Here is a 22085-nt window from a genome sequence, read left to right as displayed (position 1 = left end):
GTTCCTGCAGAAACTTTGGGTCTGAAATGTTCTGCTGTAACCACCATGCTTCACCAGCAGGGGGCAGATCAACCCCTCCTCTGGAGGCTTGGAGGGTGCAGACCTCCATCTTCATCACCTCCAGAGGAGCAGGTCCTCCATGGTCCGGTTCTCCAGTCTGATTCTGATCAACGTGAAGAAAAGTCCAGAAGGTCCGGGGCAGTTTCTGCATCCTGGGGATCCTTCAGTAAGTCTGAAAACGTTTTAGCTCACAGCAGGAACCTGAGTCACCCTGCTGAGGAGGAGGAGGAGGAGGAGGAGGAAGAGGAGGAGGAAGAGGAGGAGGAAGAGGAGGAGGCAGAAAGGAGGCGGTCCATTCCCTCTTTGGCTGCTGCACCACAGCCTCTCCTCCTCAGTCCGTGGAAAGTTCACAGAGGATCCACCAGCGTGGGGCAGCAGCTGCAGGAGGTTCTGAGAGGTTCTGAGAGGTTCTAAGAGGTAGGTCCACCTGCTGCTCTTTGGAACAGAACCCATGCGGTTCTGGAGGGTCGGTTCTGGAAGTCGGTTGCTCTCAGAGCGGATCCGGTCACAATAGAGAATCTTTGGACTGTTCGACAGATTTGATTGTTTAAACGACCATCAGCCGGACCAAGGCAGAAGCAAACCAGGCGGCCCGGGCCGGCCGGGCCCCAGAGAGAATCGGACCTCAGAACTTTGCTGGTGCCGCCAGCAGGACTGGACCAGCTGGACGGTTTTAGGTTATTTCTGATCAAAGCTTTTAAACTTTTCTGGAATCAGTTTTTGTTAATCCGGACCTGGTTCTGTTGGGACGGCTTCTGGTACCGGCAGAACTTTCTTCAGATGTTTGGAGCTGCAGCACCAGGGAGGGAGAAGCTCTGCACGGCCAGAACATTTTCGACCCAATCTCTCCCTCAGGCTGTGTTCTGCTACATGTGGGCCTTATCTGAGGTTTCAGGGACGGAACCGGTCCAAAAAAAGCTTCTGGCGCTGGATTCCAGAGGAACCTTTGAGGAGCAGCTTCCTGAGTTCTGACCCGGTTCTAAATAAAACCTCCTCCAGGCGGTCTGGTCCGTGTTCTGGCTTATCAGATGCTGCGTCGGTTCAGATCCAAATGTTTCTCCTGGACCGGCTCACAGTCGTCCCCCCCCCCCCCCCCCCCCCCCCCCCCTCGGGTTCTGGTCCAGCCATCGGCGCCGTGCGGGGGGGTGGATGTCTCTGTGCTGCAGCTCCAGAGGTTCTGACCACAGTCGCATTCCTGGAGCATTCCGGCGTCGGGTTCTGTTGCTTCATCTGGGATCCCAGAGGGTGGGGGTAACCACGTGGTTCTGGTCCTGACCCGGCCCGGTTCAGAGGATGGCTGGGAACGTTAACTCCCCAGAAATAAAAATGTGAGGCGTCTGAACCCGGGCTGCCCAGGTGAGGCCCCGGGGCCGTTTGCAGCGATTTGCTGTGGCCCCTGAACAGAATTCTGGAACGGTACCAGTTAGGCCCGTCCAAAGAGGCGGTGGAGGCAGACAGAACCGTTTCCGCGGTGACGGGCAGGTCTGTCCCTCAGAGAATTAAATGTCTGAAAAACGGGTTCTGAGCTGTGGTGAACGATGAACGACTGGTACCTGCCAGCCGGTACCAGGTCCGTTTGACGGCACCGTGGTACCGGGTCTGGACCTGGGAGGAGATGCCCCAGGGCGCCGCCTCATGCATAGCACCGTGTGGGGCGGGGCGGACCGGACCGGATCAGCCGGCTGCTTCAGTTTCACTTCCTTATTGCATTCTTTCCTCTGTGATCCGGATCTTCTTCCTCACATGATCCGGATCAGTGGTTCCTGACATTAACCGGGTCCATATCAGGAGGGAGATCCAGCAGGATTGGTTCTGATGGGTTTCACACAGAAATATTTCAGTGTTGCTTTCATGGATCACTAAACTTACAAGGAACCAGACCCAAGCAGAACCTGGCTCTTTGATGAATGGTTCTGATGAATGGTTCTGATGAATGGTTCTGATGGTCGGTTTGATCCACATTAACAGCTTCTGAACTTTAAATCAAAACTAAATAGTTCTGAACAGGATCTTCTGGTTCTGTTCATGGTTCCCTCCCTGGAGGTCTGGACCCTCTGAAGTTCTCCAGCACAAAGAACCAGAGACTTGCCCAGTAAACACACAGGGCCCGGTTCTGGCCTGGGTCTCAACTGGACCAGGTTCTGTTCCCTGGTGTGTTTGGGTCGGGTCGTTCCGTCGTTTCCCCGAGTGACGTCCAACATCTGGTCAGCCGGAAACAACCCGGAGCTCAGAGAGTCCAAACGGACCAGTGGCCCGGGATGGAACCAGAACCGCTTTGTGTTTGGGCTCAGAGGAACCCATTTGTTTGGACAGAAAAATGAAGCAGAACCTTCATGAAGATCCAGAACTTTTTCCTCCATGTTTCCAACATCAGATCCTGGTTCTAACGGGTCTTGTTCTGATCCAGAAGGTCCAGTCCGCAGTTCTCCACCCGGACACCGGACCTCCTCCAGCTGAGGCAGAGACGCGGTTCTGGCCAGAAGGGAACCACGACCCAAACATCATCTGCTGTGGAACGGGTCCAGCCAGAACCGGGATGAGCTGGACCCGCAGAAGATGTGACACAGACCCGGAAGCCCGTATTCCCACAGAACCGCTGAGGGGAAATGGACCTGACCCGTCTCTGGATCCACACAGAACATGTAGATCCAGCAAACTTCTCCACCAGGGTTCTGGTTCTGGTTCTGAGTGATGGAGCAGGAGATGCATGGCTGGTTCAGGGCTTCGGCTGCAGAACTGGGCTGAGGTTCTGGTTCTGCTGCTCCACCTTCGGTCCAGAGATCTGGAGGTCCACCTTCTAGATGCGCTGCTGAGGAGGTTCTGGATGGCTCCTCTGCAGGTTCTCCGGGCCCTGAGCAGAACCCCTGGACCAGACCTAGAACCCTCTGGGTGGATCCTCCAGTGCCACCAGGGGTTCTGGTTCTGGTTCTGGTATTTTATATCCGACTGGACCTTGTTCTGGGGCTCATCTCCAGGTCCATTTCTGGTTCTGCTTGTTTCTATCAGAACCGAGAAAGCTGTCGTTCATGTTCTGAAACATAAAGTTCTTCCAGAACACCTGGCTGGTTCCGCCGGGCCATAAGGCAGCTTTAACAGCGCCGACCCGTCTTTACGGGTTCTGGACGGGTTCCGGACACGTGAAAGGATCCAGTTTGTAGAGTTCTGACACCAGAACCCGTCCCTCTGCAGACACTCAGCAGGCGGTCCACGGGTCAAACGGCACCGGCGCCACAGGAAGGGAGACACTTTCCATTTGGCTGCCACTACAAAGCGGTCCGGTCCGGTCGGGTCCGTAAATCTGCCCAGAACCGACAGCAGGAATGTAAGGCGTCATGCTGAGGGTTCTGGTGGTTCTGCAGGCGTGTTTAATGTCTGCGTGCTGCGGTCCAAACTGTCACCTGAACACCTCCGGAACACGAGGACCTGCTGCCACCTTCTGCACATCTGTGACCCGGTTGGGTCCGTTCAGAACCGGGTCGGCTGTGCTGGGTTTGGGCTCCTGTAGAGGAAGTTCTGATGAAAGACAACAGCTGGGGGCTGCAGGACGGGTCCGCAGATGTTCTGCTGCAGGAAGAGCAGAACACTGAGAGGAAGGAAGGCCATTGTTCTGGTGCAGCATTCATGGACCAGAACCAGAATAGAAACCGGGCCTCTGAGCAGGAAGCGGCGCTGATTTCTCTCCACGTTGGATCCGAGAGCAAACGGCAAGAAGGTTCTGCTGTCTTTGGACCGGGCCGCACTTTCCTTTAGAAACCAAATATTGGGCAGAAGACGATCTGAGCTACTCAGCAGGTTCAGGTCGGACGGTCCGGTACCAGAACCAGAACCAGAACCAGAACCATCCCAGCTCTCCATTCACTCTGTGTTTAAGCTCTGCTGTTCTGTTCCCTCTGCAGCAGAACATCAGGTCCATTCCATGGTTCTGCTGAACTGACTCTGGGAATGTTCTGATCCGCAGGCTCGGCACCATGAGCGAGCGGCTGAGCTGCAGCAGCTGCAGCGAGTCGCTTCACGGCTGCAGGTACATCCAGGTGGAGCAGAAGGCGCTCTGCATCCGCTGCTACGACCACCTGTACGCCAACACCTGCCACCACTGCAAGCAGCTCATTGGACACGACCAGAAGGTAGGCGTGCTGCTCTTCATGTGTCCGAGTGGACCCAGCAGAACCCGGCCCTGGTTCCCTGCTCACCCTGACCTCACAGGTGGTGGAAGGAACCGCCTGATTGGTCGGCTGCTTCAGGCTTTGGAGCGTAAAGCGGGCCGACATCTGCTGGGGGACATCCAGGTGCTGCAGCCCTCATGGACCAGGAGGTGTCTGCACAGCTGGACACGAGAGATCTGAAGTAGAATGGGAGGCAGAACCTTTAGCTATCAGGCTCCTCTCCTGTGGAACCAACTCCCAGTTTTGGTCCGTCAGGCAGACACCCCGTCTACTTTTAAGACTAATCTTAAAACTTTCCTTTGTGACAAAGCTTCTAGTCAGAGTGGCTCATGTTACCCTGAGCTATCTCTATAGTTATGCTGCTATAGGCTTAGGCTGCTGGAGGACATCAGGGTCTATTTCTCTCTCTCTGCTGAGTTCTCCTACTGCTCTCCAATCTGCATTGTTTGCTGTTATTTCAGCTTTTAACTTTTTGCTCTCTGTCATTTCTCTCTTCATAGAAGGTACACCTGGTCTGGTGTTCTGTTAGCTGTGACATCATCAGGGGAGGCAGATCATCCTCTATTACCATCTACCATAGAAAGTACTCCTGGGTCAATGTGAGCTTCTGAGCTTTCTGTGTCTCTGCTCTGTCTTCTCTAACATAGAAAGTACTCCTGGGTCAATGTGAGCTTCTGAGCTTTCTGTGTCTCTGCTCTGTCTTCTCTAAGCCCCAGTGGGTGGAGGCAGATGAGCGTTCACACTGAGCCTGGTTCTGGTTCTGCTGGAGGTTCTCCTCCCTGTTAAAGGGGAGTTTTCCTCTCCACTGTCGCTTCATGCATGCTCAGTATGAGGGATTGCTGCAAAGCCATTAACAATGCAGACGACTGTCCACTGTGGCTCTACGCTCTTTCAGGAGGAGTGAATGCTGCTTGGAGAGACTTGATGCAACCTGCTGGGTTTCCTTAGAGAGGAAACTTTCTCACCAACCTGGAGGATCTGATGGAGTCTGACTTTGGAAAGAACCTTGATGATGATGGGATGTTAAATGGTGCTATGGAAATACAATTTAATTGAATTAATGAATCCTTGAGTTTCAGTGGAGGACAGTCTGCAGCTCTGTAGGAAGCAGCTGCAGACACCAAGAGATCCCTGATAGGACGTAAATTATAGCCTGCCCCTCCTCCTCCTCTTCCTCCTCTGAACTAAACACAACATCTTCATCCTTCTCTGTCCATGAACTCTGTTCCTTGTCTCGAGCGGAGGCATCCGTCTCAGAGGTGAAGCGTCTGTAAACATCTGTCTGGGCCCTCAGCTTCTGGTTCTGAGGCAGCAGATGGAGACTGATTGGTTCCCTTCGTAGTTCTAACCGTGGAAACATGCAGGAACCTCACAGCGTCCGGCTTTCCCTGCAACCATCATCTGCTGGAGGCCAGGACTGTCCTGACCAAAGCTCTGGGGGACGTTCAGACGTCTGAACTGAGATGTTTTAACTGAGCTTTGGTTGAGTCCAGGTCTCTGATCTCCTCCTGATCTCCTCCCTCTCCCTGCAGGAGCTCGCGCATGAGGACAGGTCCTTCCACGAGCGCTGCTTCAGGTGTTTCAGCTGCGAGCGCTCTCTGGCCAACGAGTCGTTCATGCTGCAGGGCGACGCCGTGGTCTGCAGAGACTGCTACTGCAGCCAGTTCTCCTCCAGGTGTGCGGCCTGCAGCCAGAGCGTCATGCCAGGTAGAGACGCTGCTTTCTGTGGCTCAGATCTTCCCTCTTCCTGCTGGAAGCTCCTCCCTGTGGGTTCAGGTACCCTGGTTCAGCCTGACTCGGCCCGGTCCTGTGCTCTGGTCCAGATGGAAGCAGCAGAACCCGGTGGTGTATTGGACCCTGGTGCGTGTAAAAGATGCAGGCAGACATCTCCTGCAGCTAAGTCCAAACCACTGCCTGGTCTGTGCTGGACCTCAGCTCCCAGAATAAAACGCAGAGATGAAAGGAGCCGAGGTCTGGCCAGCAGTAAATCCCATCAGAGCCGCGGTTCTGGTTCCTGTCAGCCGCTGTTTGGGTCTGAGAAGCTGTTCAGGCTCTGATCTGAGACAGCAAAGCCAGAAGATCTGAGTTTCTGCTGCTCTCATCAACAGGATCCAGGATTCTGGAGATGGAAGGCTCCACGTGGCACGAGGACTGCTTCCTGTGCCGCGGCTGCCAGAAGCCCATCGGAGGCGAGTCCTTCATCCCCGTTAACCACGACGTCTTCTGCAGGCCCTGCTACGACAAGAAGGTGGCTCCACGCTGCAGCTACTGCAGGAAGGTGAAGCTGCTCTGCTCATGAGACCGTGATTAACCGCTTCTGGGTTTTTATTTTAGTCTGGAGAAAGTTACAGATTACCTCAGCAGCTCCACTCTGCATTTCAGCAACTCTCAGGTTTAAATGGTTTCTCGCTCTGCGTTGACTCCACTGCTTCTCCCAGCTCGTCCTGTCAGGTTCCTAAACATGAAGAACCAGAGGTGGTTCTGCCCCGTTCTCCCTGCAGAGACGTCCTCAGGAGTCCATCAGAACCGGGTGGTCTCCAACAAGGAGAACAGTCCAGTCCAGCAGCTGGACCTCCTCTTCCTCAGCCAGGCCTCTAGGATCTGGTCTCCATGGTCTTGGTGGAAAATGCTGGACGTTCCTGGAGAAGATGTGGTCCTGAAGGCAGCAGATGTTGCTCTAGAACCTCTGCTGGACTTTCCTGCTTCAATGCTGCCATCAGAGGAGAGGAGATGATCCAAAGCCAGACCGTGATCCAACCTCCTACCATCACAGAGCCTGGCTGCAGGGACCGGATCCTCCTCCTCCACCAAACACCTGGAGAACTGGTCCATGATGGTCCATCTGGTCCATGATGGTCCATCTGGTCCAAGAATGGTCCATCTGGTCCATGATGGTCCATCCCAGAAGCCTCTGAGCTCAGAGAAGCTGGACCTCCTCTGAGGAGAACATCAGGTTCTTCTCTGCTCAGTAAAGGCTGTGAACTCTGGATGTAGAGCTGGAGGAAGGTTCTCCAGAAGGTTCTCTGGTCCCTGAGCTTCTACCAGCTGGTTCTGGATGATGGTTCTGGTGCAGCTCCCTGAAAGTCCTCCAGACTCCTTGATGGTTTCATGATGTTTCATGCAGGTCACTGGTGTTTATCCTGGAGCTCCTCTGGAAGCGTCCGTAGGACCAGACCAGGCTGCCTGAGATGCAGGTATTAACCACCTGGTGGTTCTGATCCGGTTTGTGTTCTGCAGGCCGTGACCAAAGGAGGCGTGAGCTGCAAGGAGGAGGTGTGGCACCAGGAGTGCTTCGTGTGCAGCGGCTGCAGAGCTCCTCTGGCCGGCCAGTCCTTCCCCTCACAGGGCGACCGGCCGTACTGCCTCAGGTGTTTCACCAACCTGTACGGCGAGAAGTGCGCCGGCTGCAACACGCCCATCACAGGTGAGTGAGCTGTGAGCAAACGGGTTCAGCCGGGCCGACTCGCCTCTTCAAAATAAAAGCCTCTCTGCATGGCTGGATGTCCATCACGCGTGTGATTGTCTGGGTGTGGATGACTGAACACCACAAACGTAAAGTGGCTTCAGCAGCTTTCTGTCTTCTCCTGAGATCCTCACATCTCATCCAACTTAAAGCTCTTAGATGTTCCAGAGATCATCTGCAGCACCGAAGCTGATCTGCTCAGCTGGTCCACTCATCAGGTCCAACCAGAACCAGAGCTTTCTGGAGCTCTGTCCCATTTCTGTATATTTGGTCTGAGAACCTCTGCCTGCAGCTTCAGGCTGGTTCTCCTGCTGGAAGGTGAACTTCCACCCAGTCTCAGGTCTCCTGCAGCCTCTAACAGGTTCTCCTTCAGGGTTCTCCTGGATTCATCTCCATCCATCTTCCATCAGCTCTGACCTGCTTCCCACATCATCATGCTGCCACCACCTTGTTTCCCTGTGGAGATGTTCTGCCCCACAGTGTGAGACATGTAGGACACCTTCAGTTCTGGTCTCCTCTGATCATCTCCTACCTGGTTTGAGGCAACCTGCAACAGAACGTCTGTTCCCTCTCCTCTAAAGACCAGACATACGGAGTCTGTCCTGTGGACAGATTCTCCCACCTGAGCTTCAATGCTCTCCTGGTCCAGTCCAGGTGGACGTCCATGTCCTGGTAGGTCTGCAGGTGGTCCATCCTCTGTCCAGATCAGAGCTCTGGGAGATGTTCAGAGCTTCACAGTTCTGCTCTTTCTGCAGGTCTGTTGCATAAAATCCTTGACAGATGCATCATGTCCATCACCAGTGTTATGAAAGATCTGCATCTGTTGATGGACCCATGATTGATGGAGACGGCCTCCTTCAGCAGATGTTCTGTGTCTTCACGCTGCAGGCTTTGGAGACGGGAAGTACGTTTCCTTTGAGGAGCGTCGGTGGCACCAGCCGTGCTTCAAATGCTCCCGCTGCTCCGTGTCGTTGGTGGACTCCGGGTTCTTCCCCGACCGGGACCAGATTCTGTGCACGGACTGCTACAGCGACGACTGATGACCCAAAGCTGCGGTTCTACAGAAACGTGTGCGAGTCTGAACATCAGCGCCAGATCAACTCCTCAGCAGCCTGCAGCTGTTTCTGTCTGGGTCTGACACCAATGATTAAAGGCGTGATATTAAACATGTGACATTGCTTTGGTTCTGTTCAGTTTTCTTATCGGGTCATGTTGGTGCCACTGTCATAAGAATCCAGGTCTTTACTGTCATTAAGTCGCCATGATGACATTTTGGTGAGAAATTGACTCAGATTCACCCGAGACATGAAGTTCCAGTTGAAGGAAGCTAAAAGTGTGCAGATAGACATCAGCAGGTGAAAGTATAAATAATAAGTATATACATAAATAATTCTCATTGGATCAGAACCAGTGGAACCAGCAGCGTGTTCATGAACATGTAACAGACATGAGCTGCTGGTTCACTGATTTCCAGCAGGGGGCGATAACCCTCACAGCTTTGGAAAGAAGCTGTTTTTAGGTCTGTTAGTCTTTGATGTAAGGTTCCTGAACCGTTTCCCTGGTGGAAGTGGGTCACACAGAACCAGGTTCTGGTGAGGGGGTCCATGGTGATACGTCTGGTCCTGTTATGGATTAATTCTGCATAAACCGTGTCTAGATCTGTTAGACGCCATCCCACAATCCCCTGCACTGACCTCACCACCCGTGCTAAATCCTTCCTCTCCTGTGCTGCTCCTACCAGACAGTCTGAGACACAGGACGCTTTCTATTGTAACTCTGTAGAAGTTCTTTAGCTGCTTAGTGGGAAGTCCAGACCTTTCAGGTTCCTGAGGAAGAAGAGCTGTTGTTGGACCTTCTTCACCAGGTGGGAGGTGTTCACAGTCCAGGAGGTCAGAGGAGATGTGGATGTCCAGGAACCTGATGCTGTCCACACCTCCACCACCTCCCCCTGTAGAGAGGAGTTGTTCAGTCCTCCTGGACCTCCTGGACTCTATCATTACCTCCACAGCATGGATTCTCCACTCCTCTCTGCTCCTGGATCAGCGACTTCCTCACCAACAGACCCAGGTGGTGAGGATGGAGAACATCTGCTCCACTGATCCTCAGGAACACCACAGGGCTGTGTCCTCAGCCCAGCTCTCTTCTCCCAGGACTGTCCTGCTGTCCCCCCCACAGACACAGTGGAGAAGTTTGTGGACGATACCACTGTAGTGGGTCTGATCTCCACCAATGATGAGTCCCACTACAGGGAGGAGGTCAGCAGTCTGACCCAGTGGAGCTCCAGGAACAACCTAATCCTGAACACCAGTCAGACCAAGGAGGTGATGATGGACTCCAGGAGGTCCAGGAACAACCTGATCCTGAACACCAGTCAGACCAAGGAGGTGATGATGGACTCCAGGAGGTCCAGGAACAACCTGATCCTGAACACCAGTCAGACCAAGGAGGTGATGATGGACTCCAGGAGGTTCAGGAACAACCTGATCCTGAACACTGGTCCCAGAGTTGGTCCTGCAGCACCGTCAGTGACTGTAGTGTGAAGCGCTTTGGGCTCACCAGACTTGACGCGCTGCACAACACATTCACCACATCTGGACTTGTAGTGGATCCGTCCAGGAAGAGGGAGGATGGACTTCCTTCTTGTTCTGAAGGGATATTTTGCTGCCGGTTCCTGTGGAGCTGACAGTTTGATCTGCTTTTCTGTTTTAGGCGGTGAACTTCAGACCTTCTCTGCTCAGAACCTCACTGAGGTGAAGCAGAACTCCAGACAGAAGCAGAGACAAACCGAAGATTTCAGGTTTTAAAAATGTCTTTAGAACATCTATCTGCTCTTAGGGAACTTGCCCTGGATGATGTAATTCATATATTTTGGGATCAGAACCCCGGTGCTGATCCTATTCTGTTTATGTTGGACCGGATCCAGACCAGGAGAACCCAGACCGGCTCTCCGTCAGCCGTTCTGGGTTAAAGGCTCCGTTTTCAGAACTCCTGGTGTCTCTGCTGGGTTTTCACAGAAAGAACCAGATGTTGTTCTGATGGGTTTGTCCGGGTCGCTTCCTGCTGGGAGCGGAGGCTTATTGACTCTCCATGGAGGCCGCTCTTTAAGATCTGACCCAGAGATCAGGTCCAGCTGATAAATAAAAGGGTCTCATGGCGGCGCTCGTTTGAGGCTTTCCCATGACTCCTCTTCAGATATGTTTGACCTTGCTCTCTGGGATTTAGGGGAAAAGGTCCCAGGAGAACGCTGCTGAGCAGATCCGACACGTTTCACGTCATCGTCAGCAGCAGAACTTTACGGTCTCTGCTGTGATGAAGATGTCTTCAGGCCTCCATCATCTCCACCTCTGCTCTCAGGATGGAGGCAGGCTGAAGCTTCAGTGCTGATGCTGAGCAGCTGCTCTTCAACATGTCGTCATTTAAAAGATAAAAGCTCATTTCTTAGCAGCCATGGATCAATCTGGACCCGCCGTGGAGACGTTTTACCTCCTTAGACGACTAGCGGAGGTAAAAATAAAAAACCTTTCCTCTAAGGGTGACCTGGCCAAGACTACGCCGTAAAACACGTAATAAACGAGCAAATACATAAACGGCTGTTTCACATTTCAGGAAAATAAAGTAAGATGTGCCTAAAGGAAATGTTGCTACCTGCAGCGCGTCAGTCGGTTACTTTTGGTTTTCCTCAGATAGTGGATCCAAGTGATGATCCAACAGCCAATAAATAGAAATAAGGTTTAATATGATTTATAATGAAATGTGATCATACCCTGACCCTCCTTCAGCCATGATTAACAGTTTCTGGTGATTTGCTGAAGGAACAAAATGACCCAGAATCCTCCATGAAAACCGGATGTTGAATGTTTGAACGTCTGGTTTGGACCACCGGTACCGGTACCGGTACTCATTACGACCGTCTGGACAGATCGGGTCTCCCTTTAGAAGCAGAGGAACCATTTCTGGACATAAACCAGAGTTTTCCTTTTCCATCAGAACAAATGGGTCCCGGTTTTATTCCTGACCAGAACTTCTCGGATCAGACGTTCGGGTTCAAAGCCGGGTGGACCTTCATCACCCTGAACTGATGAAGAACCGTTGGATGTTCCTCTGCTTTAGGTCCAGTCCGCCTGAAAATGAAAAGCAGGTTCTGTTTGTGTTTCTGAGCCCAAACATTCAGAACCAGCTCTGAGGTTTTGGATCATTCGGTTATTTTTCCTCATCAGTTTCTAGGAAACTTTGAAGATTTTATCTCCACTCTTTGACCTCTGGGTCAAGCCGTCCCCTCAGAACAGAACTCACTAGAACCACAGCGACCCGCTTTGACTCCATATAGTTCCAGTGACCAGCCTGTGTTCTGGATCCTCCCGGCCCGGCCCATATCTCCCAGATGAGTCCCTGCAGTCACAGCTGCTGGTTAGCGTGACACACGCTCTCTACATGCGTGTCCCGTTACTCACGCAGTTCTGGGTCAGAACCGTGCCAAGAGTTTCCAGACTGACGTCTTTGGGGAGGTTCTGGATGTGAGTCAGCGGCTGGTCCCGTCCAGCCTCTGCAGCTCCAGATGGACGAGGAGGAGGTTCTGATGGGTCCCTTCAGCAGCTGGACACCTGAAGGCTTCAGCAAAACTTCAACACCCGGGTCAGAACCAGGAGAACTGCCAGACATCCGTCAGTCAGCAGAACCTGAGCAGAACCAGTCAAGATTCTGATGTCTCAGTCCAGTTTCAGAGCCTTAGGCCTATAATTTCCACAGCGAGACCTTAAATCAGTACCAGAGCAGAACCCCATAGTTCTACTGAGGTTCTTCAGTCAGAACCCCAGAGCTCAGCAGAACCTCAGTCCCTCTTTCTCAACCAAGAACAAAGGAGGCGTTGGTTCTGGAGAAATTAAAGGTCCAACTTTTATTTTCCTTCCTGTGATAAAGGATCTCCAGGTTCTTTAGAAACACACAAGGTTCTTCTGGCTTTGGACCCAGAAACCAGTCAGTGGGCTCAAAGCTGGAGGTTCTGGAGGGAAGTGACACCGGTTCTGGTGAATTTGAAGAACTCCGTCAGGAAGGGTGAAACTGATTCATCATGAAGTTTATTCCTCCTCACAGTTTATGAAACGCATCTCAGAACCAATAAAAGCAGAAATGTTCTGTTCTGGTCGTGTTGGTCCAGCACTATAAATCCAATGGTCTGTTTTCAGAATGTTCTGCCACACAGACATTATTCTGGGTTCTGGTTCTGATACATTAGCTTAATGTTCTAGTGTCATTTTTATTGTTTTAACCCAGCGGTTCTGGGCAGGCTGTGACCAGAACCGGTTCTGCTAAAACCAGGAGTTGATCCAATCATCTCGGTTCCTCTGTCTCTTTAATGACCGTTAATCATTCTCAGAGAAATTCTGGGATTTTATTGACTGGAAACCAGAATCATCTAAAGTAACAGAAGGAAATGCTGGAGCGGTCCGGTCCGGTCCAGTCAGCCCAGAACTCCATCAGCACCAGCCTGGAGCCAGGTCCTCATCAGATGAAGTTCTCCTCCAGGTCCTCTCCTGGAGGAGAACCGGTCCGCTGTGCAGAGCTGCCAGTCAGCTGATTGGAGGTAAACTCCAGAGATTTTCACGGTGAAACACCTGATGACGTTTTTACTGCATTTTGCACCATTATTATTTTTGCACTGCCAACATTGAACTTTTCATATTAATGCCTTTTTGCACCATTATCTATCTTTGCACTACATGGTTAAACATTCTTCTGCACAATTTTTCTCCTGCACCGTTACATCCTTCTCACTGCTGCACTTTATAATAGAATGTTATTTTATTTCAACTACAACCTCGTTACACTGTTGTAAGCTGAATGCAACGAAATATCGTTTAGTATTCACTCTGTGCATAAAAAAATGACAAAGTTAGTCTAAGTGGTCATCACCAACAGTAGAAAACACATCTGGCGCCACCTGCTGGATGCCAGAGGTGTTACATCAGGTTCAGGCCCAGAAATCCCACATTCACTCCCTTTTAGACAAGTTTTATGTTTAAATACAAACGTTCTTTATGATTACAATAAATATCTTGATATATAAAATAATTATTGAAGTATAAATATAGAACCTGAAGAGGCCGATCAGATAAATGACTGAAAGCCTGACAGACTCAACTTTTAAATAACGGGATAGTAAATATTTTCTACACTTATTCAGCCCTGGGAACAATGAGCAGGAGACCCTGGTACCGACCCAGACCCTGGTACTGACCCAGACCCTGGTACCGACCCAGACCCTGGTACTGACCCAGACCCTGGTACTGGCCCAGACCCTGGTACTATTCGTGGTACTGACCCAGACCCTGGTACCGGAACACGGACCACGGTGAAAACATGCAGTTTGTGGATCAGAACATGAACCCAAACATCAGCGCTTCCACAACTTTATTGGTTAATTGTAGAACAAACGGGTCGTAACAGAATCAAACGTGATGCTATGGCAAATGGTTCCTGGGAGACGTTAAAATCTGCTACACAATAAATACAAACAATCCTTTCTAAATGACACGGTGGTTCTGATCCAACTGGTCCAGACGGAACCAGGACACCAGGTGGGAATGTTTCAACATTATGGACACTGTACAGGCTGAAACATGACGACACAAAGGCAGAGAAGTCCAGACGGAGGCTCGTCTACAAGAGTTCTGGAGAGTTCTGGTCCTTCAGGTGGAGTAATCCTGCAGGGCAGAAAGGAACCGCAGGTAAGGAACCAGAACCGGTACCGTCTGCAGCAGCTCAACGGTGACGTCTACTCACCGCTCTGGGTTTCTTGTTGACCTTCATGTCAAACCTGCAAAGAACACAAAGAGCCGATTAGACGGTTCTACGGGACGAGCTGCAGATTCCTGATGAGGTGCTGAAGGTGGAGCCACTACAGAACCATGAAGAAGTCTGAAACGGGTCAAACAGAACCTTTCAGGTCAGAGCAGCAGTGAGCTTGGTTCTGCAGCTGGAATGGAGCAAAGTGAGGAAGACGTGATGAAGGAGGACATGCAGCTGAGAGCAGGGGGGGGGGGCATGCAGAGAGCGAGCAGCAGGCAGCGGGCGAGCGAGGAGAGAGAGAGAGAGGGGGGGGGGGGGGGGAAAAGTCTCACTTACTCAAAGTCATAATCAAACATGGCAGAAGGGCTGAGGGGGGCAGCATTATGGGAGGAAGAGAGCAGCAGCTGTTAGTTCATCACCGCGGTTCTGACTGAGTTCTGGAAACAATCGGTTCTGACTGAGTTCTGGAAACAAGCGGTTCTGACTGAGTTCTGGAAACAATCGGTTCTGACCGAGCATCACCTGCAGCAGCCAGGAGCCCCCCCCACTGTGCACGCGGCTCATAAAGATGGCCGACTCTAAGTTCTCAGGAAAACCCTGACAACCCTCCTGCTCCGAGTCGTTAGTCAGGACTGAGGATGAGGAAGATGAAGCCCGGTTCAGGTGAGGTCCAGAGAAGTTCTGATGAAGTCTTAAACCCAGCTGAGGGGACGCGCTGATCCAGGGTGTTCTACAGAACCCGGCTAATGAATGGGTCTGATTCGGGTGTTCTGAAGAACTGGACCTGAAGGACTGCAGTTAGAGTCATGGGCTCACATGGTCAGCGCTGAACAGAACCGAGCTCAGCAACAGCGCCACCTGGGTCCATGTTCAGTTTGACCAGAGAGCCCAGAACAACCAGCTGCACAGGTCCGATCCCGCTGAGCCGACCAGAACCCGCCGGGTTTGTCCCGTTTCAGCCACCGTACCTGAGCTAAGCTTTGAGACGCCTTCTTTAAACAAAGTGGATTCTTTGGACTTCAGTTCAGAACCACAGACTGGGCCAGAAGTGTTCGCTACACAATGTTCCATCTCCTTGGCAAACAGAACCGGGTTTGTTCTGCTCAGCATCTCTTATGGACCCCTATAAGAACCGGGTCATCTTGTGGATCATCTCATGTCCAGACAGAAGAACTAAGGAAGTGAATGTGGTTCTGGAGCTGGTCGGGTCTAGGTGGGCCGGGTCCAGAGGAACCCACCGATCTGGAAGCTGCTCGCCGTCTCCGGACCCTAACCTTTCGGACCTTACTGGACCGACCTCAGAACCTGAGACAGGTGAGCGGGAGGAAGCTCCGGGCTGCTGCAGGTCCACAGACTTCACAGGAACCGGGTCTGGACCGGTCCATGGTTCCTGTTACCAGGAGCCTGATCCAACAGGCCCGTCAGGACTGAGGTTCTGTACCTGTGTCGGTTCTTGTTCTTCCTCTTCTTGTGGCTGCCGTGGTGACTGCTGGACGAGGACGAGGACGCGGCTTTCTGGGGCTTCAGGTCTTGCAGGGCTGAGTCTACGTCCTCCGTGTCCTCCTGGCTCGGTTCGTTCTCCTGGTTCTGAAGATCTGGAGACGTGTCACTCTCTGTGCCGCTTCCAGCTTCACCTGAGAAGACCCAGCAGAACCTCAGAACATGCAGGAGGAGCTCCTCCGGCGCATCTTAGGAAGCCGACTCACGCTTCTCGTTCATGTGATCGAGGATCCCTCCGAGCGCGCACACCGCCTGCCAACCACAGCACAGCCATGAGCGGGTCGGGCCGACACGGGTCGGTACCGCATCGCGCAACAGAACACTGACTTACTGCAACAGACGTCACAGACGACTTGCTGAACAGACGCTCCGCCTCCTTAAACTTACGGTTCCTCCGGTCAGTTTTGCTGTTGGAGTTCCTGGTGGAGACAAGAGAAAACAGCTGGAAGGTTTTCAAAGTCGCTCACAGCGCCAAGAACCCGAGAGACGAGAGACGGGACAGAATACAGCGCCTCCTGGTCAGAAGCGACCCGCTGGGCCCGGATAACAGCTCAGAACCAGGCCGGGAGCTCTTACTTCTGGTTGGTGAGGTAGCGGTCCCATCCGCGGATGATGTTGCCGTACATCTGAGTGTCTTCCAGGTAGCTGCCCTCAAAAGCGTAGATCTGCCTCTCCAGGTTCACCAGCGTCTCCTGTCGGCATGAAGAAAACGAGTCAGCGCTCAGTTACTGAGCCGAGGCACAACCGGCGAAGATCTCCGGGTAAAACGATTATTACTGGCAGGTTTGTCACCAGCGTTGTAGCGTAACGCTGAAATTAGACCGTTATAGCTGCCTGAGAAGCAGCGAGACGTCACATCTACGCCCAGGTTGGCTTAGGCGTCTGGTGTCTGCCATTTACACCTCTAAAATATAATAAATATACACTATTTAGTATATTTTAGAGCTGTAAATTGCAGAAATTAGCATCAACTTGGGAAAGGGCTCTTGTGTTTTTAATTCATTTTATTTTCAAAAAGTGGTAACCCAAACATTATTTCTATCCTTACAAAGTCTCCTTTTAATGGCTTCATGTTTCCTCTGGTATTTTGTTGATTTATCTTTGGTAATGAGATCTTTGTGATCGTAAGGCAAACTATGAAATGTTGCCATTTTTTCCACTAGTTACCAATTAATTCTGACCTGGAAATAAATTAGAAATTTAATTTAATCCACGGTGATTTAAATTTCAAAACTACTAACATATAAATCTGATTTTTTTTCTTCTACAAGCTATTAATATATGATACTTAATATAAATCAGTTGATTACATGTACTCTTAAACGCTGTTTACGTCCCAAGCATCAGGGGGAGATCTTATTGAATTATCGCGAGACTTCAGTCAAACTGTTGGCGGCTGTACATTGCCATGCTAACTATCCAGCATTTTACCGCATTTATTCTAAATGTTACAAGAACAATAAACATGGACAAACATCTATTTAATAATACCGATAATTCTTTTAGGGTAATTGTTTCATAATACTATCTCTAAGAAGTTGTAAATGGAAGATAAGTTACACAGAGCCGCTCGCTTGCTCCGCTAGCATTAGCTAAGCGTTACTGTTAGCCTCCGTTAGCCTAGCCTGCAGGCCTCAGTTGGTGGAAGAGATTCGTTTCGCTGATAAGAACCGAAATATCCACATCCACTCACAGCCAGCTCCTGTTTCCTCTTCACCAGCTCCGCCAGCTCTCTCCTTGTGTCCGGGATCTGCGGCGGAGTTGCTTTAGCGTGCATCGCCATGACGGAGGGAGCTCTGGAAACCAGCGGAGGGGGAGGCGCTAGCAGCAGCGGGCTGCGGTGATAATAGCAGGGCGCCGATGCGTCCGGGAGGGGGCGCTCCAGGCCTCACGCTGTTACCGTGACAACAGCTCCATTTTAACTGCCACTCCACATCAACGTTATCTGAGCAGCGAGCAACAGTAGAGACGGAGAATATGAAGCTGATTTGTTTTAATGTTTAATTCGCTGTGTCTGAAGTTTGCTGATTCTAAATGTGTGTTTAACACAGTGGGATGTTTTCATCCATCCATCCATCATCCATCCATCCATTCATTCATCCATCATCCATCCATCCATTTATCCATCTATCATCCATCCGTTTTTCTCTCATGACTTTCAGACCTCAGGTATTCATGTCACTAATGTTCAGTAGTTTTATTTTTCATTAACTAACGAGCTAAAAAATAAGATGCTTGGTTTCAGGTTTAGGTGAAATCAGCGTTTCAGCTACACTGGCTGCACGTCTGTCTGCAGCAAAGAACCTTCTGGTCCAGGACTCACAAACCTTTCTGAAACTGAGAGCTTCACTATATATATATATATATATATATATATATATATATATATATATATATATATATATATATGTATATGTTGTATATCTGGAGCGTGTAATAATTTCCCTCTGGGATTATTAAAGTATCTCTGATTCTGATTCTTCATCGATACTGTGTCATACAAAGGGCTACCTGTGCTGACCTTTGATCTACAAGAGTCCAAGCTCAGCTTAACTTTACGTAATATAAACATGTTTTTAAAGCTTTTGTCATTTTTAAATCTATGTAAATACAAGCATTATTAAAAAGGAAGAGCAACTGAAAAAAACAACATTTTAGATGCAGCTCACTGGAGGGTTGTGCTATTCTATATATTATATAGCTATAACAGGCTTGAGGGCACCACATGTGGTCCTTGGGGGCTCCCTGATGCCCGCGGGCCCCATGTTGGTGACTCCTGCACTGGTCCATAAATTCCTGTGGCTCCTAAACAAGGAGCTGTGGCTTAGGACACAAACACATACGTGAGAACAGAGACCCAACTGCTTTGCTTCATTGAATCTCTTCATTATGTCTTTGTCTCACTGAGATCCAGACTCAGGAAGATGTACTCCAACCAAACACGTAGAACCTGCAGAGATCCTTCCCACTGATCGCTGCAGTAACGTCCTCACAGCTGGATGGTCCCAAACATCAAACTATGGCTGGGACACATCATCATCTGTGGATCACAGAGATCCACAACCTGCTCTCAGATTCCTTGGTTATTTATCCCAGCTGTGGAGGTCAGCAGAGGTTGTAGGTGTGGGGAAGCACTTCAGATCTCTGCTGAAATAAAACCTTTAAGGCTGAGCTAAGACCTGCTGTGAACAGGTAAATTCACCTGTTGGCTTCTTCTTCTCTGCACAGTTCCTCTTTATGTTGGGTTGCTATACATCTGCAGTTTCATTCAGTATTATCACACCATCTCTGCCCAGAATAAAGCATTGCAGACCCACCATGGTGAGGAGAAGCCCCTGCTATGAGTTGACCCTCTCACTCTGTGATTTATGCAGAAACATTTCCTGAAATGTTCCTGGTTTATGTGAATGTTTGTCTCTAAAGATGATTTGGGCTCAGGTTGCTCATGATGACCTGTGGACATGTGGAGAAAAGCAGGTGTCCTGCAGCCTTCTGCTGCATCACACCAGCCCTGCAGGAATCGTCCACACCTCCAAGCTGACATGAAACCAAGACATGTTTAAAAGTAGGAAAATACAGAGTCAAGGGGAAGTAGCCACACAACGCAGGAAATAAATCCTTTCCTGTTTCTTCATCAGATAAACGTGGAGGAAATACTCCCACAGCTGGAGGTCCGTGGGATGTCCTCCTCCATTTGTTCACTAGGGAAAATCTGGACCCCTGCATTCAGGATTAAAACCTAGTTTGATCAAATCATTCAGATCAATTATTCATGATTTTTAAAATAAAATCCGTCTGCTGCAGGTTACGCAATCCTCACGTTGTGACAACGACTCGTTTCTCTCCTGAAACATTTTTACTTCAACCACTCCTTCTGTTCTAAATGAGTAATACATTTTCCATTCTTTTATTCTTCATTTGCATTGTATGAATTAGCTGCTGTAACTAAACGCCGGGCCTTTGGCAGCCCAGTTGTCTGACAGCAGGAGGATCTAAAGCGGCCGACCGTGGGTTGGCTGTGCTGCAGCAGCTGCTGATCCAGGAACAGCTGAGAGGAGAGACTCTGCAGGGCAGGACGGGATGATGGGGATGATGGGAGGAGGGTCACTGTGAGAGGAGAAACCAGACAACACCACCAGGCTGCAGGCTGGCTCCATTTAACCACACCTTCTGCAGCGTTAAAGGCCCAGGATGCGACAGCTACTGCCATCTGGTGGTCACAGCGAAACATGGCAGCCAGCTGATCCCTGCCTCAGCATGGTACTCTTAGGTTTCCCTACAGATTCAACCAAACAAAAGGAAACCAATAGTTTTTTTCTGCCAAGCTGCTGATAATAAAGAGCTGCTGATAATCTCCCTGATGATGTTCAGGCTAAAATCTGTCTGAATGAGTCTGGAAGAACTGCTGATCATGGGATGTACAAACTAAAGGCGTTGCACAAGGGCAAGATTTTATTTACAGAAACAAAAGAAATGTTTTTGGTGACAAATCCTGGAACTGAAAGATCCCAAGAGTTGGTCCTATCCCACCTGCAGGATTAAATAACCTGCCGTCCTCAGGTAGAGTTGGTGAGCCTGTTTCTGTCATCTTCCCTGCATGCTGGCTGAAGCGACTCGTCACATCCTCATATTTTCCAGGCTGTGCTTGGACGGCTCCAGCTCACACTGACGTGGCCTTTTCTCTTCACGCTGCTGAGGCAGTAGAGCTGCATGGATAGCACACACAGGATGTGAGCAGAGACTTTTATGTGTCTTTGTCTGACTAAAGCAGCACTCCCACCCTGCAGCAGCTGTGGTTATATCCAGGCTCTGACTTCAGCTCCTCTCTGAAACGACAGCAGGGTGCAGGCTGGAAAACAGATTACGACAGAGAGAGAAGGAGCCGCTCCCTTCAGCCGATCATGCAGGGAGAATCCAAAAACCGCCAGCCGCTCCCTTCTGGTCTGAGAGACGTTTCCCTGCAGGAGGGGAGGGAACGCCGGGCTTCTGTGGCCTCATGGAACCGCTGAAGGCGAGTTTGGACCTGCAGCGCCGCAGCAGCGCAGCTCAACCAAACATCTGACTGCAGCATTGATCATCTTCACTGATTAAAATCCTGCCTCACACCAGAGGCTGGTGAAATAAAGAGAACTGCAGAGCATCAAAAGTGATGAACCCTGATTAGAACATAGCAGAACCAGAAGTTTTTAGTTTTAAAAGAAAACAGACAGGAGAAAATCCAAATGTCACAACTGAAACTGTTCTTCATTGAAACATTACAATAGCCACGAGGCTCCAGGTGAGATTCAGGCGACACTCTGAGGATCTAAGGCAGGGAGTCCATGGATGGGAGGGAGAGCGTCTTCGATCCTGAAGACCACAGGAACGCATCAAACAGCCTGGCTGCGGCGTTGCAGATGGACTGTAGCCCTGAGGGACGCTTTTATTGATGGGATGAGATGAAAGTGTGGATCAGCATCTCCACATCTGCAGAGGAAGCCACCAGCCTCAGCTCTCTGATGTCACGGTGGAGGAAAAAGACAGATTCTGTCATTTCTGTCTGAATTAAGGGACAGGAAGTTTTCTAATACCACCTTTAGGTTTCCTGTTCAGCAATAAAGACAAAAGTCTTGGTGTTTTTTTCTATCTGGAGGGTGAGTTTCTGCAGGAAGTCACCATCCAGCCTCTTCAACACATGCGAGGCGTCTGGTTAGTTCAGACACCCTAAAATAAAGATGTGTGTCATCTGCAACTGACATGAGACATTAAAAGTATAGAATATGTGAGTTTTCATAATCAACCCGTTACTTTGCTGCTGGGACACCTGAATGTCCCACTGAGGGACAATTAGGGACATTTCTGTCCTGTTGTAGAGTCTACCAGGAGCTCAGATGACGCGGATTGTTAGGAGTTCCCGGTTCTAAGCCTGTTTCCCCTGCAGGACTCCAGCTGCCTGTTGGATCAGCTCCCCTCGCTGCTTTCAGCTGCTCTGAATCATCTGACGGACCAAACCATTCAGGGTCCGAACCTGCAGTCCAACGGGCCAGGTTCTGAGGTTCGGTCCGTGGAAAAACTCCCGTGGAGGACCTGATCTGATCTCCAGGGGTTCTCAGGAACCACCTCAGCTCAGCTGC

General features: G+C 50.5%; 2 protein-coding genes across 4 annotated transcripts; one reads left to right on the top strand and one right to left on the bottom strand.

The window, feature by feature from the left end:
• Positions 1–362: 362 nt before the first annotated feature.
• On the top strand, positions 363–8864 carry LOC105917390 (four and a half LIM domains protein 3). Of its 2 annotated transcripts, XM_036145696.1 has the most exons (7): positions 381–467; positions 2468–2702; positions 4019–4184; positions 5756–5930; positions 6332–6501; positions 7461–7647; positions 8575–8864. In XM_036145696.1, coding segments are annotated over exons 2-7 (852 nt in total). In that variant the 5' UTR covers positions 381–467; positions 2468–2700; the 3' UTR covers positions 8727–8864. The 2 variants fall into 2 exon arrangements, with proteins under 2 accessions (XP_036001588.1, XP_036001589.1); XM_036145695.1 differs by lacking the exons at positions 7461–7647; positions 8575–8864 and having other exon boundaries at positions 363–467; positions 2471–2702; positions 5756–6370.
• Positions 8865–14077: 5213 nt separating this feature from the next.
• Positions 14078–17781, bottom strand: meaf6 (MYST/Esa1-associated factor 6). 2 transcript variants are annotated; one of them, XM_012857903.3, is made up of 8 exons: positions 17666–17781; positions 16549–16664; positions 16304–16391; positions 16179–16224; positions 15914–16106; positions 14809–14838; positions 14467–14500; positions 14078–14387 (listed from the first exon to the last, which is right to left on the bottom strand). In XM_012857903.3, the coding sequence occupies exons 1-8, from the start codon at positions 17753–17755 to the stop codon at positions 14373–14375; spliced, it is 612 nt and encodes a 203-aa protein (XP_012713357.2). In that variant the 5' UTR covers positions 17756–17781; the 3' UTR covers positions 14078–14372. The 2 variants fall into 2 exon arrangements, with proteins under 2 accessions (XP_012713357.2, XP_012713358.2); XM_012857904.3 differs by lacking the exon at positions 14809–14838.
• Positions 17782–22085: the final 4304 nt, after the last annotated feature.

The sequence above is a fragment of the Fundulus heteroclitus genome, chromosome 13 (assembly GCF_011125445.2).
Source record: "Fundulus heteroclitus isolate FHET01 chromosome 13, MU-UCD_Fhet_4.1, whole genome shotgun sequence".
Lineage (NCBI taxonomy): Eukaryota > Metazoa > Chordata > Actinopteri > Cyprinodontiformes > Fundulidae > Fundulus > Fundulus heteroclitus.
The sequence above is the reverse complement of the archived record's forward strand: the minus strand, read 5'-3'. Positions and strand labels throughout refer to the sequence as shown.